Source organism: Lutra lutra, chromosome 13 (genome assembly GCF_902655055.1).
Source record: "Lutra lutra chromosome 13, mLutLut1.2, whole genome shotgun sequence".
NCBI lineage: Eukaryota > Metazoa > Chordata > Mammalia > Carnivora > Mustelidae > Lutra > Lutra lutra.
Window position 1 is genome coordinate 87,678,445 of NC_062290.1, and position 16,806 is coordinate 87,695,250.

The window sequence follows — 16,806 nt, forward strand, 5'->3', positions numbered from 1 at the left end:
TCCCACCCAAATCCAGTATGACCTCATCTTAACTTATTCAATCATATCATATGACATGAATCATATCTTACCCTCTTTGCAGATAAGGGCAGGTTCTGAGATTCCGGACAGACGTAAATTTGTGGGGATACCATTCAACCCAGTGTGGTTAGCTTGAAGCCCTGGGGAGTTTATTTTCTTTCTTGATGACCTTTCCTGCCTGGATTTTCTCAGATCTTCTTCTTTTTTTTTTTTTTTTTAAATATTTTATTTATTTATTTGACAGAGATCACAAGTAGGCGGAGAAGCAGACAGGGAGAGAGGAGGAAGCAGGCTCCCTGATGAGTAGAGAGCCCGATGCGGGGCTCGATTCCAGGACCCTGGGATCATGACCCGAGCCGAAGGCAGAGGCTTTAACCCACTGAGCCACCCAGGCGCCCCTCTCAGGTCTTCTTCTTCATTCTTTTATTTTAAAGTTTCCTGTAACTTCTCCATGTGTTTCTTTTTTCATTAATTTTGCCTAAAACATTGCATTTCTTTGATTCTTAGTCTCTGGTCTTTTTTTTTTTTTTTAAGATATTTATTTATTTATTTGTCAGAGAAAGAGAGTAAGAGAGCATGCACAAGCAGGGGGAGAGGCAGACAGAGGGAGAAGCAGGCTCCCGACCAAGCAAGGAGCCCATGCGGGACTCGATCCCATGATCCTGGGATCGTGACCTGAGCCAAAGGCAGCTGCTTAACCAACTGAGCCACCCAGGCACCCCTTAGTCTCTGTCTTATGTCAGGGATGAATATTGTCTTCTGCTGTGTCTTTGATTATTGTTCATTTCCCCCTACACACACAAACAGTAAGAAAGGTCTTTTTCTGTCCTTTATAACTGTCTTTTCTCTCTCATTGTTTTCGTTTCATTTAGTTCCTTTTCATTGTGGGGAAGCCTCTTAAATAAAGAGTATATTTACTGTTGCTGTTTTCTACAATGAACATTTTGCTTCCCATCAACAGGGATGTTAATCCTGCATTTGCGTTTTTTGGTCCTCTTTTTTTTAACCCTTTCCCAAAACTTTATATACCTGATGCAAAGCTCATGTCTTCTGTCTTACTGAGGACAGCAACTACTTTTCTGAAATTTTATTTTGGTTTAGAGTAAAAACATGGTGTGCTTTCCTTTCTAGTTTCCAAGACCATCTGTGGCAATTTTTTTTTTTTCATAGCTCCCATGTTGGATTGTTTTGCTTTGTTTTGTTTTTAATAAAATCTTCAAATAAAAACAAAGAGCTGTTTGGACCTTGTATTTTTCAACAGACAGAATATATGACTGGCCATCAGCTCTCATTGTCCTTTTGGGTGCCGTAGCTTCTCTGAGCTGACGAGCTGAATGGCCAGTGGTTGTGCAGAGCTCCCTGATCAATGTCGAGTGTCTAGCTGGTGTTTATCTTGTAAGCTCTGCTGGAGGGAGATAGGATGTTCTCCACACTTGGCTTTGGCTGCTCTGAACCAGTGGTGGCTCCAGAATTTATATGTACAGCAGGGGCTGGGGTGGGGAGAGGGGGACAGATAGCAGTCTGGTTGGAAGAGGAGTATGGAAGTAATGTATGCTCAACTCTTTACCTAAGCTTGAGAAAATGGTATCTGTGTGGATTAAAGAATACAATGGAGATGATCATGAGACTGAATTTTTCCCGCCTCAGTCGCCCTTGGGCATCATGGCAAAACTGTATGTGCTCCCCGGGAAGCCCTGTTCCAGGACTCCTCTTGTCTTTCTCCCTACCTGGAGTGCCAATATGGCGGCAGCTACCTCAAAATGCAGCACCCGCGCCGTGTAAGCATGACTCCCGGTATCTTACTGTCATTCTTCATATAGATCCAATGTCTCTCAGCCAAGATGAGACCGCGGTGGGACAGATAAAATGCCCTACAGCTTCCTGTGCTGACCGCAGAATTGTTCTGTGTCAGGCAACGATGTCAGTGACCAAATGTGTTTCTCCATTCTTCTCCATCGGCCCTAGAATAAGTAGAAAATGTCCTGAAATCTTGGCCAGAGGATGGGCAGTCTTCCTTTGGACTCATGAGTTGTCTTCTTTTGTGCTGAATCCTCACAGGTATTTTATGGGGAAGCTGAGCATCAGGGACTGACAGTGAAATATTATTTTAATGAGGAAACCAAGACAGATAGGTTTTGAGGTGGAGGGTCAAAGGACGGCACTCATCCCTGCGGGTATCACGCTTCTCGGTGAAACAGGTGGAGAGGCCGTCATCTCTCTGAAGAAAGGGTGTATCTGTGTGACTGACAAGCCAGGGCCAAGGTGGGAGACTTAATGGAACGTGAGAAAGGAATTCAGGAAAAAGGACCCAGTCTAGCCAGGGTCAAGTAGCCTGAGTCTGCTGCTGGCCTAGTCTCGTCTTTGAACACAGAAGGAAAAGAGAGGGAATGTCTTTGGTAGCAAGCAGGTGGTTGAGGCTGGGGCTTGAGGCAGGGGGCACGGGGACAGGTTGGCAGGACAGGAGACCTCTGTGTTGGGGAATGCAGCATTGACGTAACCCACCACAGGCCCCAGCCCGAACCAAGCCCTAAAACGCCAAAGTGGGTCACAAGCCAGTTCTGTGACAACTGAGCTCTGCCGGTGCAGGGGAGCGCGCGTGGGCGACAAAGCCATGAAGTAAGTGAGGTCATCGGATTTGAGAAAGCAGAGCACGTGTGCTCAAGACAGCAGGTGAATCGCTGTGACAGACGCTGCGTTTACCGAGGATGGTCGCCAGGGAGGATGATGGCACTAAAGAGTCTGAGCCCGGATCTGAGGCCTCGGTGGTTTTCCTTCAGTCAACATCCGCCATCCCGGCTGGACCAACCCCGATGCTCCAGTGCCCCAGCCCACGAGGCTTTTCCCTGGCCCTTGGCACAGGCAGAGCAGGATCAGGGGAAGAGAGGGAGGAAGAGAGCATCTCCAGCGCCCACCCCACTCCTTGCCTCTCCTGCAGGCAGCGGCAGTGCACCAGGAGGGACCGGGACACGGGCCCAGGAGCCGCATCTCCAGTCAAAGGATGCCTCATTCTGCCCAGCTTTAGGCCCATCGACCCCAGCTCCAAGCCATTTTTTTTTTCCTTTCTTTTTACTGAAACTTGATTAACACGCAGTGTTATATTCATTTCAGGCGCACAAAATACCGATTCTACAATTGTTTTGAATGGAAACATTTATACTTTCTTTCATCCCGTCTGAGCAGTGCCTTCGAAGTCAGGTGTGTGTGTCTGGGTGGGTGTATGTGTGTCCGTGATTTGCATAGATAGTCTCAGATGGCTCTTCTGGACTCGTATTTGTGGTTTAAAAAAAAAAATCTTCTGTTGGAAATCATTTCTCAAAGGCCCTGTACACCTTCCAGAATAAATTTCATTACAGCAATGGAAGCTTCTCCACATCGCCCCCCTCCACCCCCCCGCAGAGTTTGTCTCTTCAGCCTCTGACCTCCCCCAGCACCCGGTTCTTGCTACTATTACCACGTTTAACCAGATTGTGCGATGATTTATCTGTTTATATGTTTGTTTCTCTCTCACCAGGCTCCGGCTCCTCCAGGGCAACGATCAAGCTGCATTTGTCTTTCTAAGTCCAGCAGTTAGTACGGGCCCTGAAAAATAGGTTCTCGTGAACGTTTGCTAGAGAGACAAATGTTTAAGCAGAGCTTCCAAGCATTTAAATTCAGCATTAAAAGGTTCAATCAGGGGCGCCTGGGTGGCTCAGTGGGTTAAAGCCTCTGCCTTTGGCTCAGGTCATGGTCTCAGTGTCCTGGGATGGAGCCCTGCATCAGGCTCTCTGTTCAGCGGGGAGCCTGCTTCCTCCTCTCTCCCTGCCTGCCTCTCTGCCTACTTGTGATCTCTGTCTAATAATCAGAGCATTTTATATTCATCATTTGTTACTAGTATTCGTACATGATGTCATGACATTTATTAAGTATTCCCTATATCCAGGCACTGTTCTGGACTCATTACATATTTTATATTATTGAATGTTCTCCACGAGCCTGGAAGTGGCTACAATCATTGTCCCTATTTTAGAGACAAAAAAAGGCATCATTTAGGAGGAAAAATTAAGTGATTTCCCCAAGGTTACATGACTACTAAGTATAGAACTGAAATCTGAACCTAAGCAATTGGGTGCCAAAATCCACACTCACTCACTTGTTGTAAAGAAAGGAGATGGGGAAGGGACGGTGTAGAAATTTGAAATATTATTTTTCTAAGATGTACCTTATATTAACTTTTTGAGATTTTTTTTTTCCCAGGTTAAACTACTGTTTCTGTGATTTATGTACCTGACTGTGACCTCTGTAGAGTGCCTGGTAACAGAGGTCACAGGGAATCCTAGCACTGCTTTAGAAAGGAAACAGACACCAGCCCAAAGAAACAAAGCAATTAAGTAGAAAGAGAAAAATTGCCTTTTTAAAAAAAAAAATTATGTGTTCATATTAGGAAATATTCTTACTTAATTGCCGATAATATTAAATGAATAATACTCTTATTTGCAGTAGTTAATGAATAACATTTTATGCTTCCTGTTTCTTCTTTTAAATTAATTTGTTAAACCATACAACTGAATATAATTGGTTGGATAGTACTTTTTCCAGAAATAAAACATCTGATGCATTGAACACAGCTTAGTGTTAAATGAATCCATTTACACTTTGGCTGAGTTTGGACCAACACCTCTACTCAAGATGTGAAATTACCATGAATTTCCACTGTTTATAGTGTATTTAACTAACTCTCAGCAGAAACCAGTTTGACTGCGGTCGCCCAGCACCGCCTCCACGTCCAGCCTCTCTCAGTTTCACCCAACTGCGCTTTCTGTGACTATGGAAATTTGGGATTTGTACTGTCCTGCCGAGTAGCCACATGACAGCGTTGAGCACCTGCATGTCAGTAGTGCTACCGAGGAACTGAGTGGGGTTTTTTTATTTTATTGTAAGTAACGTAAAATTTATTTATTTATTTATTTATTTATTTATTTATTGACAGAGAGAGAGAGATCACAAGTAGGCAGAGAGACAGGCGTGGGGGGGTGGGGAGCAGCCTTCTTGCCGAGCAGAGAGCCCTATGTGTGGGGCTCGATCCCAGGTCTCTGAGATCATGACCTGAGCCGAAGGCAGAGGCTTAACCCACTGAGCCACCCAGGTGCCCCAGTAACGTAAAATTTAAATGGGCCCCATGGCTGCGGCCCCCAACAGTGGGGGAACTCTGAAGGAATCCCTCACGGGTCAAATGATCATTTGTTTCGCCTCTTCTCTTCTTTCTCTTTCTCTCCGACCATCTTCCTCAGCACCGCCCTTCCTTTGGTGTGTGACTGAATCAGAGAGGTCAGACAAAAGGAAGGAAAAGAAAAACCCTGCCCTCTTTTCTTAGTATTACTGATGTGATGCTTATGTGAACACCCTGTATGTGCACTTCTGCATCAAAACAAATGCCAAAGGATTCTGCTGCTCTCTTCTTGGAGGGAACGCTCCTCGGCTGCCTCCCTGTGAGTGAGCAGGCTGTCCTGTGGGGATGGGGCCCTTGCCTCCTCGGGAGCGCCTCCCCACCACCACCCAGCCAGGGCCCCCTCGTGTTCTCACTACCACCCCAGTTCTACAAGCAGTTACTGGTACTTTAGGTTTCTTTCTCTTCGGAAGCCAGTTTTCATTATGTATATTTCCTGGAAAATGTCCATTTTGTGGAAGGTTCTGATAACGCTTGCACGTTAGAAGCATTGTCATGCTTTAAAAAAATCACTTCTTCGTAGGTATGTTTTCCTTATTATCACTCTGTGTTCGTGTTTGTCCTTTGCTTTTTAAAATCAGACTTGCTGGTGATTTCTTGAAAGTGTTTATTGATTGTACTGTCTTTTTGAATCTATAATTTCTGCTCTGATCTTTTATTGATTACTTGCCCTTCCTTTCCTTGGGAGTTGTGCACTGCATTTTTGATATCTTCTAGAGGAAAAGTTGAGGCACCTTCCCCATCTAAAGGGCCTCGCTCGCCACATGCCACCCAGGATTTGGACCCACCTTCAAGGGGAGAGAATTAAGTCAAACAGCCACCTTAAGGGAAACGGGTCTGGCCATGTGTCCAGGGCATTCCGTCCCCATAGAAGACGGGGTCCATACCACACTGGCAGGGCTGGGCCACGGGGCTTCTAGATTATGTGGTATTAGATGTTCAGATAGGTGCTAGTAGACATTATTTCATTCCTGAGTCAAATCTTCCAACAAAGGGGAGAGTTTCGATTTTCTGTAGCTGTAATTGGCCAGATCACAGGTATGAGGAATAATAGAAAATTACCGACAGAAACAGCTTCTCTTCTGCATTAAAAGGATTTTTTTCCTGTGTTGTCATTCTTCTCATCCCCAAGTTCACCGGAGCACTGTCTCCTCTCACATCGGCTGGTGTGCTGGTCCTCTGCAGGCCGCAGCCAGCATGGTGCCTGGTGCTTTACGTAGCCAGCTGCCCGAACCGGCTGTGAGGGGGAGCCCTGGGACTGCCATTCGGTCTGCTGGTACCAGGTCACTCTGCCAGCATGACCGGCGAGTCCCCTGCCCAGCTCCGGCCCTAACCCCCATGCTCACCTCAGGCAGGCCCTGTTGGCAGTCGCCCATGGTATTAGCCGGATGTGCTGGGTCTGATTCTGTTACCAGCAGCCCGACTTGCCCTTGCACGTGGTGATTCGCTGGTCGTTCCTGCACGGTAGACCTGGCAGGATGTCCTTGAAATTTCTTGCGTGAGTCATGAACCTCTGGTTTCCAGGGCTGTGTAGATCTTATCCCCAGTTTCATATTCCTTTGGTCATTTCGGTAGGAATTAGGCCTTGATTTAGTCACAGATTTCTTATTCGGTAAGCATGTAGTGGACATCTATACTGTGTCGGACAGGGTCCTTCATTCTGGGAGTGCGGTGGTGAGGAAAACAAGCCATCAGGGTCTTCGTGGGGCTTATCATTGGGGCGCAGGGGAGCACAGAAGGAGAAGCGGCATGAGTCCCGTAGTCACACAAAGAAACGTAAATCACAGCTCCCAGGAGCTCTGAGGTCGGCGAAGTCCCCTGCAGTAGAGAGGGCAGTGAACGTGGAGGAGGAGTTCTTTAGGGGAAGATGGGAGAGGGCCTTCCGAGCAAGGGAGTCCCCTGCACTCTGGGCCCCTGGTGGGAAGGAGCAGGGTGCTGGGACAGATGTGGGTCTGTGGGACACTCAAATTTGTAGTTTGCCGAAATTGCCCGGCGGTGTGCGGATCGGGTCGGAGATGGTGGATGGGTGCTTGCTCAGCCTGGTGTAGGAGGCAGGTGCGTCCATCTGGGTGAAAGACGACAGTGACATGGGTGCAGACGGTGGTGGCAGAGATGGTAAAGGTGTGAGGGTCAAACATGTCAGCCTGAAGCCCAAGTTCCGTGCCTGTGGGCTTAAGATCAGAGGGAGCCAAATTCCTTCCAGCCATCAGATCATTAAATGTGTTCTTCCTTTCTGCTTCTTGAACCTTTGAAGCAAAAGAAGCAATTAACTTCTTGTTCTAATCTCACCACAGGAAAGGGCTTTATTGCCTCTGCCTGGCTGTGTCTGGAATGTAGTGGTGGAGATTTTATTTTTGTTCGGTGAATGAATGAGTGAATCGGTGAATGACTGTCAGCTCTCCTCCCAGGCCTTTGAGTCCTGGTTGAAATTAGCTATAATGAATCCACCAACCTCTAATTCAGGCAAGCACGTGTCCCCCTGTCTCTTTATACACCTGTGTCAGGTGTATAATTGATGGCAGGTCTCTTTTCTCTCTAGATGGGATCTCAGAACCCTTCTCCCAAAGCCCTTGAGGCAGCCTACGCCAAGAACACTTGACTTGAAACCTATTTGCTATAACCTGTATTTTAATATTTTAACAGACAATGAGTAGAAGCTCACAAGCAAAGAGGAAACTGACACTGAGTCCTCTGTGCTTCCCCCATGATAATGGCAATGACCCCAGGAGACCTTCATTCATCTTGTTCTTGTACTTGAGAATTGGCCTCTCTAAACTAGGAAACAGTCCACCAGACCTCACTTCTGCAGAGTACGGGGTTCCCTGGGGCCGCTCTCAGGTTTAATAATTTGCTAGAAGGAGACTCACAGATTATAGTGAAAGCTGTTAGGCTCACTTACGCTTTATTACGGCAAAAGGATACAGATTAAGATCAGCCAAGGGAACGGACGCATAGAACAGAGGCCAGGAGAGTTCCAAATGCAGAGCTTCCCAGCTGTCCTCTCCCAGTGGGCTCACGGACAGAACTAACCCCTCCTGTCAGTGACGTGTGACGGTATATGGACTGGGACAGCTCACCTGAGCCTTCGTATCCAGATCTGATACCGTGTAACCCAGAGTACCCCTTGCCCACAGGTCAGGTGTTTCTCCTGTGTGGCTCGAAGACCCCGGTAAACAGACACTCCTGCAGGACATTCCCAGGGCTTGGAGGTGACTTCTCAGGAGCCAAGGGCAAAGGCCAGAGCTCTCCGGGGCAGGGCTAAATTCTTTACCACACAGCCTCTGTTGCTCATCTTTGGTTTACGAACTCTGTAATAATCTGATGCCATAAACAGCTAAATATATACATAACAATATTTTTATTTGTTTTTAGAAATGATTTTGCAGGATAAAATTTAGGTTGAAAACCTGGGCCTTTTCATGGACATTCCACAGAGGACCGTTAGGTGGGGCAGTGGTTAGGTGAGGGTGATGGGTTTCTGAAGTCCGGCTGCCTGTGTTCACATCCCAGGCCTCCCACGTACTAACTAGGATATGACCATGGCTGATTATTTTACCTTCCTCTGCCTCAGTTTCCTTATTGGTAGATGAGAACAATGATGGTATCCATCCATGTTGCTATTTTGTGAGTTAAATGAGAGAATGTTTGTGAAGACCAGAACGGTGCATGGCTTTTAGAAGCGCTCAGTAAAAATTACATACTATTATTTCTATATTTATCGTGAAAAAGATTTATCTGCCTTTTGCAAATAATTTTCCTTGGGAAGGTTTGTAGAGTTTCCCCGTGGTTTTTCCATTTTCACACTTCCATATCTCTGACCACGAGTGAAAATAGGAGATAATCATCTTTCTTAAGAAATCGTGTTGTCTTTTTTACCAGGTAAGTCTTGAGTTAGAAAGGTAGGAAATGTCTTCCCCCAGGGCAAGCGCATTGGAATGAGTCTGGGAAATGGAAATGCTTGGCAGATCTTGGCTACAAATTGTGGGCAGATTTAAAGGTTAAAAAAAGACATGTCATTTTCCCAAGTTGCTACTGAGAAATCTAGGAGATTTGGGAGAAAATAAGTTAAATCTCGAGTCAGTAATTTTAGGACTGATGCGCGAGTCCCGCTCTCCCTCATCTCATCCTACCAGTGAGCTCCTTGAAGACTGTCTATTTGCAAGCATCGTGTTGCCAGAGCTCAGATAGAGCCTGCCTGCTTTGGAAGGGGCTAATTGGCCTTTTGGAGACCATTTAAAACTGAATGAAGCACAAGAGCTTTCTGTGACGTTAGCAGAGCCTTGAGCTCGTGCCAGCCATTAATTGTTTTTCAGGCTTTCCTGTGAAGACGGCCGAACTTGAGACTTGGCTTTCGGTTTTGCCATCTGTGAGCTGCCCTTGTCCACGTGTGACGCGTATTAAGATTGTTTTTCCAGGGAGCATTGCTTTGTCATTTCTCGGGATTGGAATAGGTTCACATTTAGATTTTATTGAAAACGTTCACATGCAGATTTGTTGCTCTTGATTTCCTACTCTCGCGGGTTAGGGGGCCGTCACTCCGCAGCTTCCTGAAGACTGTGGAGACCAACCGTGTGAGGCCTTGGCGGACAGAGCTTCAGAAAGACCCATTAGCTTCTGGGCTGGGCCCTCCAGCTGTCGTTCCTTGGATTTGGCTGACGTAGGACAGATACAGACAGACAGAAGAGGCTTTGCCCATGGCGGCCCAGCTCCCTAACTGATTGCTCTCTTGTCCCCTAGCTTATTTCCAGTGATGCTGATGGCGCCATCCAAAGGGCCGGAAGATTCAGAGTGGAAAATGGCTCTTCAGATGAGGTAAGGGAGCCCCCCACCAGCCTTCACCCCACCCCCCTCTATTGTCACCAAGCACATGATTATAGCACCTGGGTTACAGCACTGAACAGTTGGTGATGCTCATTACTGCACAAGACTTGCCTCAGTGCAGATTGGGAAGGGTTCAGTGGAACTCTTCAGAGCCTCACCGGAAGCAGACATGAAGGGAAAATGCCATTGTTCTCTGTATGGAAGGTGCTATTAATAGGGTGAGGGGGTGTACTCTTTCAAAGATCTATAGTAAAGCCCGGGACATTAAGGTGGTCTGCCAGCCGTGGGACCAAAGAAGAATTCACAGCCGGGTCACCCTTTGTGGGGGGTCCCAGAAGCCCAGCTCTCCCCCTCTGCTAAGCTGCTCAGCTCAGCATGGCCCTACAAGCAACACAGCGTCCAGGAGAGAGATGCAAAAGTTACTATAATTACCAAATGTCATCTTTATCCAGGGAAGACACCAGGAAAGGTGTCTGCCCACCATCCTTGGGCCCAAGCCCTCTTTCAGGGGTCTCCCGGTCTTTCCTGCTGCTGGCCGCAGGGACTCAACTTGCTTGTGTTTCTTCTTCAGACTTCCACTGCCCATCCTGCCCCTTGAGGTCTACCCAGCAAACTGCAGAGTGTGGTGTGAGCCCTGGTGTTTTCCATCTCTGTTACCTACCTCCCTGAGAGGTAGGCCGTCAGAGTGCTTTAGCACCCCTGCCCCAACTTTGGAATCAAACAGGTCTGGGCTCAAGTTTTCACTCCCACATCTCCTAGCTATATGATCCTGGGCAAGTAATAGCCCAGCTTTTCTGAGCCTTGGTTTCTTCATCTATAAGATGGATAGTGTCTCAGGATTATTAGAAGGAATCAGTGAATCAAGCTTGTAAAGCGTTCAGCACTGTGCCCGCCATATTGTTAGCAGTCAGGAAGTGACAACAAGAAGTGGTGATGGTGGGTTTGTTAACATAACTACTGCCATATTGCCAGCCTTGCTTTCCCGACCACCTCCTTGATCAGATTCCTGAGGAAGGGCTATGGGTTTAACTTGAAAGTCCACAGCATTTGGAAGTCATTTCTCATCTTCAGCTTTGGCCTTCACTTTCCATACCCAGACATGGGACCTTTGTCATTGCTCTGTGAGGTGCAAGGAGGCTGTCCCATCTTAGGCTGGACTCCTGAAGAGGTGCCCATGTACTTCTCATCCACAGTGATGTCAATTGAGCCACACAGAAGAAGGATGTCCCTGGGGAATTTGCTTCTGAATCTTGGAAACAGCCCTCCCCAAATGGCCCAGCTCCTGAAATGAGATGGTCTTAGCACCACAGACTCGGGCAGCCCGCTGTGTGCCAGGAGCTAAGCCAGGAGCAGAAACAGAGGCCTCATTTTCCACTGCTCAGGAAGGTAGTAGCCACCGTGCTGAGTTTCTACTTTGAGAACCTTAAGTGCCAGGGGCCCCAGAGGTTGCCCTGCCTCCAGATGTCTTTGTGCTCCCCAAATTTTTGTAAACCTTTAGCCCAGCCTGAACCAAGCAAAGTGTGCTAGACTTGCCCAACGCCGTGTAAGCGAAGCTCTGCCCCCTGCTGGAACCGGCGTCAGGAGGAGAGCCACCCTTCCTAAGAAAGACCTAAATGTGGTCCTAGGATCCCCGAACTCCCCTCACCCGGCTGTGTCCCCTGGCCCTGCCCCATCCCAAAGGACATGTTCTGGGCCCGGTCAGGGATTAGAACTCGCCTCTGGACGATCATGGGCAGGCGTGGCTCTAGAGTCAGACGACTTGGGTTCAGATGGCGAGTCCACAACGCACCAGCACGGTGACCGTGGGCAGCACTTAACATCTCTGAAACCATTCAGTGGAGTTATTGATTTCACAAATCACTGTGGTCTGTTGTGTCCAAAACCCAGTCCTGTCTCAGATTGCCTCTCTGGGAAAGACGATACCGAGGCTCAAACGCTGTTTTCAATTTTGTTTCTACCAGAGCCACTGAGCGTGCATGCTTGGCTGGAGCTCGGTGGCTGTGTTTTATATCAATGGTCTTCCACTAAAAGCCTGCGGCCAGTGTTAATGTACACCCTGATAAAAGACCCGAGTGCACGTGAGACTCAGAGGGAAACCAACCCAGCTTGCTTGGAGTCCGTTAAAGCCATCCGTGCACTAGAAGGCACCATATTTGTAGCTGCTTAAAATTTTCAGGCACATGAAGAGACAGATTGCGAAGTAATTTCATTACCGGGCTGTTTCTCCTTTTGTTATTGCATTTTAACTCTGTTCTTTATACAGTACGGATCCTAGACCCTCATCAGATCCATGATTTGCAAAAATTCTCCCCCATTCTGCAGATCGCTTTTTCACTTCCTTGATTGTGTCCTTTGAAGCACAGACGTTTTAAAATGTAATGATGTCTCATCTACCTCGCTTTTCTTTTCTCTGCTCATGCTTTTCGTGTCATTTCTAAGAAGCATTGCCTAGTTCAAGGTGGCTCAGTCACTTCTTATACTTACTGTTCCCCGGAAGACGGTGTCGGATTTGCCTTGCTTTCTTTCGATACAGTGTTACCATCTGTGGCAGATCATTTCACTGTGTGACGTAGCGGGGGCTCTGCCCTGTGATTTCACCAGGTAGCAACCTACTGTGTGTCCCTCTGTGCGTGGCCACCGAACAGTTGCAGGTATTGTGCTTGAAAATGAATTTTTAGGATTAATAGGAGGCCCAGGTTGAGTCTCCTTTTGGTAGGGCGTGTTAGATCATGAGTTAAAATAAATGCCTATTGGGTCTCTTTCTCAGTTCCTGACACTGAGCGGCCCAAACCTGTGAATTTCCTAAGCGCAGAGAGTGATCCTGTGTCTTTTGTCATGTTAATGAAGTGACTTTTGGGAAACCCCTCAGGATGGGGGCTGGTCACCAGGGAAACCTCCCATACAGTTATAGGGTTTGAACTTCCTTTTCCACCCCTGACCTCCAACCCTGGGGAGAAGAGAAGAGCCGAAGATTGAGTTCAGTTGTCAGTGGCCAATGAGTTAATAAAACACAATTTCATCTATGATTTAATCAATCAAAGCCTCCATAAAAACCCACAGGATGAGGGATCAGAGAGCTTCTGCTTTGGGGAGCACGGGGAGATTTGGGGAGCCCCACACCCTTCCCCATGCTTTGCCCTGTGCCTCCTTTCCTGAGTTATATCCTTTTATAATAAATCTAGTTAATAGTTAATCCAGTAATCTAGTTAGTAAAATGTTCCTCTTGAGTCCTGTAAGACACTCTAGCGAATTAATTGAAACCAAGGAGGGGGTCATTGGAGCCTCTGATCTATAGCTGGTTGTTCAGAAGCACAGGTGGGATGAGCCCTTCACCTGTGGGACCCGAGGCTGTCTTCAGGTAGATGGTGTCAGAACGGATTTGAATTTCAGAACCCCCAGCTGCTGAGAAATGCTTGTTGATGTGGGGAGAAAACACATACTGGAATTGATGTCAGAATCGGAGGGAGGGCTTGCACATTCTCTTGCCGGACACAGTAAACTAAATTCCCAGCGTGAGACTTTTCAAACTGCCCTGGTGATGCGGAACAGAGCTGCGTGTTTATGTGAAGGCTGGCTTGCGGGCACAACACCTCAGAGACACTCCTCGCTCAGCTCTCCTGGGCACTGACAACCTTCCCTGTAGCCTCTGAGGTGCAGGGGGTCTCTTTGGGTTCCCCTTTTCCTTGAATGTGTTTCCTTGAACGTGGGGCCCTTTTGGAGCTCCGGCATAATGGGGGGGGGGGTCTCCTATTACACTGACCTGCTTCAGAGGGTCTGGGGCTTTGATGCTTTGCCCTCTGGCCCCAGGAAGCCACCAAAACTCAAGTTTAGTTTCACCCAGACTGACAAATATCCTCAAGCTGAAAAAGATGGCCATGGTCCCCCTACCCCTCTGGGTTCCCACTTGCCTCTGTTTGGGCTGCCATTTCTGGACTACCTCATGAGCACAGCAAGGGCTTTTTAAGGAGATGATTTGAATATTTTTCGAGCAGTTTGAGTTTTTGCCACAGGAAGGTTAGTTGAATAACCTAGCCCACCATTACCAAAAACAAAAGTTGTATCAGGAGTGTCTTATCCCGTAACACATCATGTCATTCATTCAGCTCTCATTCGTTGGATCCTTCCTCGGTGCCAACTAGTCTGTGCACTGGTGATGTAGGGGTGGGTAGGATTGCTGAGCTTTCCGCCTGGTGCCCTCGCAGACCGGCGGGTGGAGGAGTCAGTGAACAGGTGCACAATAGCTAGGCAGAAAGCAAGTGTTGGCAAGTACTATGGGGAAACCAGATCGGGGTGTGGCACCACGTGAGAGGGAGAGCCCCACTTTGCTGCGATGGTCAAACAGGGCCAACCCCCAGGATGCTACAGTGAGCCCGAGGCCTCTGAGCTGTGCTTCTCAGACCACCAGGGGTAAAGGACCCACTTTTTAATTTCTGATCTGTTGCAGAACTCAATGTGGTCCTACTGTGCGCCCCCAGCCCGCAGCACCCCCTTCACAGAACGCCCCCTTAAACTGAGTAACACCCCGATAGGTCTGGACTCTGTTTAAAGAAATGAACCCCCTGAGCATGACTTCGGTCACACGGTCATGTCAAAATGCTTGTAAAGCGTCCTCAATGCTTCTCCGTTGTTGTCCACGTCATCACTGAGCGGGAAGAAGCCTGCAGGTGAGCGCCCGTCCGTCCGCACTTCTCACTGCCTCGGAGGTCATCTAGGCCAGTCCCCCACCCAAGGCGAGAGCCCCTGCACCAGCTCCGCCCCAGTCAGCTCATCGTTCCCTGCTCGAATGTTTTGGCAGGAATGGGGAACTTGCTCCCTACCTGATAGGTCGCTTCCCTCCGGACAGTGGCCAAGTGTCCTACGATTCAGTTAGGACATAACTACCCGGGTTAGCCCCGTAAGACGACCCTCATTTCAGACACCAGTTGCAAGTATCAGGTCGTCAGGTCACCCACACTTCTGTCCCACTTGGTTGTAAGGTCAGGCTTTCCCACAGCCCACCCCCAGGTTTAATAATTGGCTAAAATGACTCATAGAATTTAGGAAAGCCCTTCACTTGCTCTCCCGTTTACTACAAAGGATACAACTCAGGAACAGCCAGACGGGAGAGATGCCCAGAGCAAGGTTTTGGGGGCCGAGGGCAGACACGGAGCTCCCATGCGCCTGCTGGGGGTACCACCCTCCCAGCACCTTCTTGTGTTCACCAAAGCATGATGGAACAAATCATTGGCCATTAACGAATAAATCGGTCTGCAGTCCCTCCTCTCCCACAGGGTTCACCGTGGGGCTAAAAGGTACAAGCTTCTGATCAAGGCTTGGGCTTCCTAGCAAGCGGCCCCTTCCTGAAGCTCTGGAGAGACCCAACAAGGGCCTCTTGTTAGAACAAAAGGCACTCCTGTCACCCTCATCACTTAGGACATCCCCAGGGTTCTTTTTATTGGGCAGAATTCATCTGTCTCTATTTTCCACTCAGAGTTGCTATTTACATTTTCTGTAAGGCTTTGCCCTCCTCGCCATGGTGGGCCTCCAGCATTCCAGGACATGTGCTGCTTTCTTCCTAAGATGTGGACTCCGTTCCACTCATCGTCGTCCTCACTGCTGCTCCTGGGCCACATGGGAGGTTGTTGATGTTAGGCTGAAGTGGTCAAAACTACATTCGGGGCTCCAGGTACACCCCACACAGGGACAGCGGGGAGTAGGCTCGTCCCTTGCCAGGCACACTCTCTTTTTACAAAGCCAGTAATTCATTACGGACCTTAGATGATGCTGCCCCTTGCCCTAGTCTTCTTCACGATGTAGTGGAGACAATTTTGGAGTTCGGGCCTCACTCTATCACTTACCAGTTTATGACTCAACTTCTCAGAGCCTCAGTCTCCAGACAGGTGAAATGGGTGCGGATTCCTGCTTTGTAGCACCTGGCCTTCTCCTTCCTGTAATTCGGCACTTTGAATTCATCCCCAAATGTAGGATTTTCCATTGTCCATACAAAATTTAATCTCATCAGAGTGGCCCTGATAGCTAATTGTCAAGAGGTTTCTTTTTTTTTTTGACATCTTGATTCTGTCACCTGTCCTATTAGCTAACCCACTGAGAAGCTTTACATTACCTTCCAATGTGCTTCCCCAGCCATCTGTGTGCTCACTCAGATTATTAATTAAAATGAGTGTGACCCCCGGGTGGATCACTGGAGACCTCCCTTACAGCTCACTTGTATGTACCAATTAGTATATTGTGGAGCAGAGGGACAATCTTTCAGCTTTTTATAAATCAATCTTCCTTCGTGTGGGAGGATTCTCTTATACACGGTTGGGGGATATGCAAACGAGGACAATCTTTTGGAAGGACAATTAGCAATAATTAAAAATGCGCACACCATTTGGCCAGTAGCTCTACTGCTAGAATGTGTATTGTAACGTTATTTTAAATAGGAAAAAAAAAAAAACCCACCTGGAAACAATTTCGGTTTCCATCAGTAAAGGAGTAATTACATAAATTACATAAATTATGATACATTTATACAATAAAATGCTTAGTAGCTATCAGAAAGAATGAGGCAGTAGTATATGTAATACCACAGAAAAATGTTTAGGGTCCAGTTAGACCTAAAAGCAAGTTCCAGAATGATTAGGATATATCATGCATTTCCTTAACAGACAAAAAGGTAAATAAGTTTGTCAGTATGCAAGAAAATTTCCAAAAGGATACATAAGAATTAAGCAGTAATTGCTTCTAGAGAATGGAAATGGCGGGTCAGGAAAGACGTC

At 47.6% G+C, this 16,806-nt stretch overlaps 1 protein-coding gene across 10 annotated transcripts in view; it reads left to right on the forward strand.

Annotated features, from left to right (window-relative positions):
* The window catches only part of GARNL3 (GTPase activating Rap/RanGAP domain like 3), a 143,662-nt gene that overhangs the window by 52,834 nt on the left and 74,022 nt on the right, over window positions 1-16,806 (forward strand). For all 10 annotated transcript variants that reach the window (XR_007122267.1, XR_007122266.1, XM_047699901.1 and 7 more), the window contains one exon: window positions 9,962-10,036. Coding sequence is in view for 7 of the 10 variants with exons in the window: in XM_047699901.1 (XP_047555857.1) it covers window positions 9,962-10,036 (75 nt within the window). In the remaining 3 variants the exon portion in view is untranslated. The remainder of the gene's footprint in view (window positions 1-9,961; window positions 10,037-16,806) is intronic.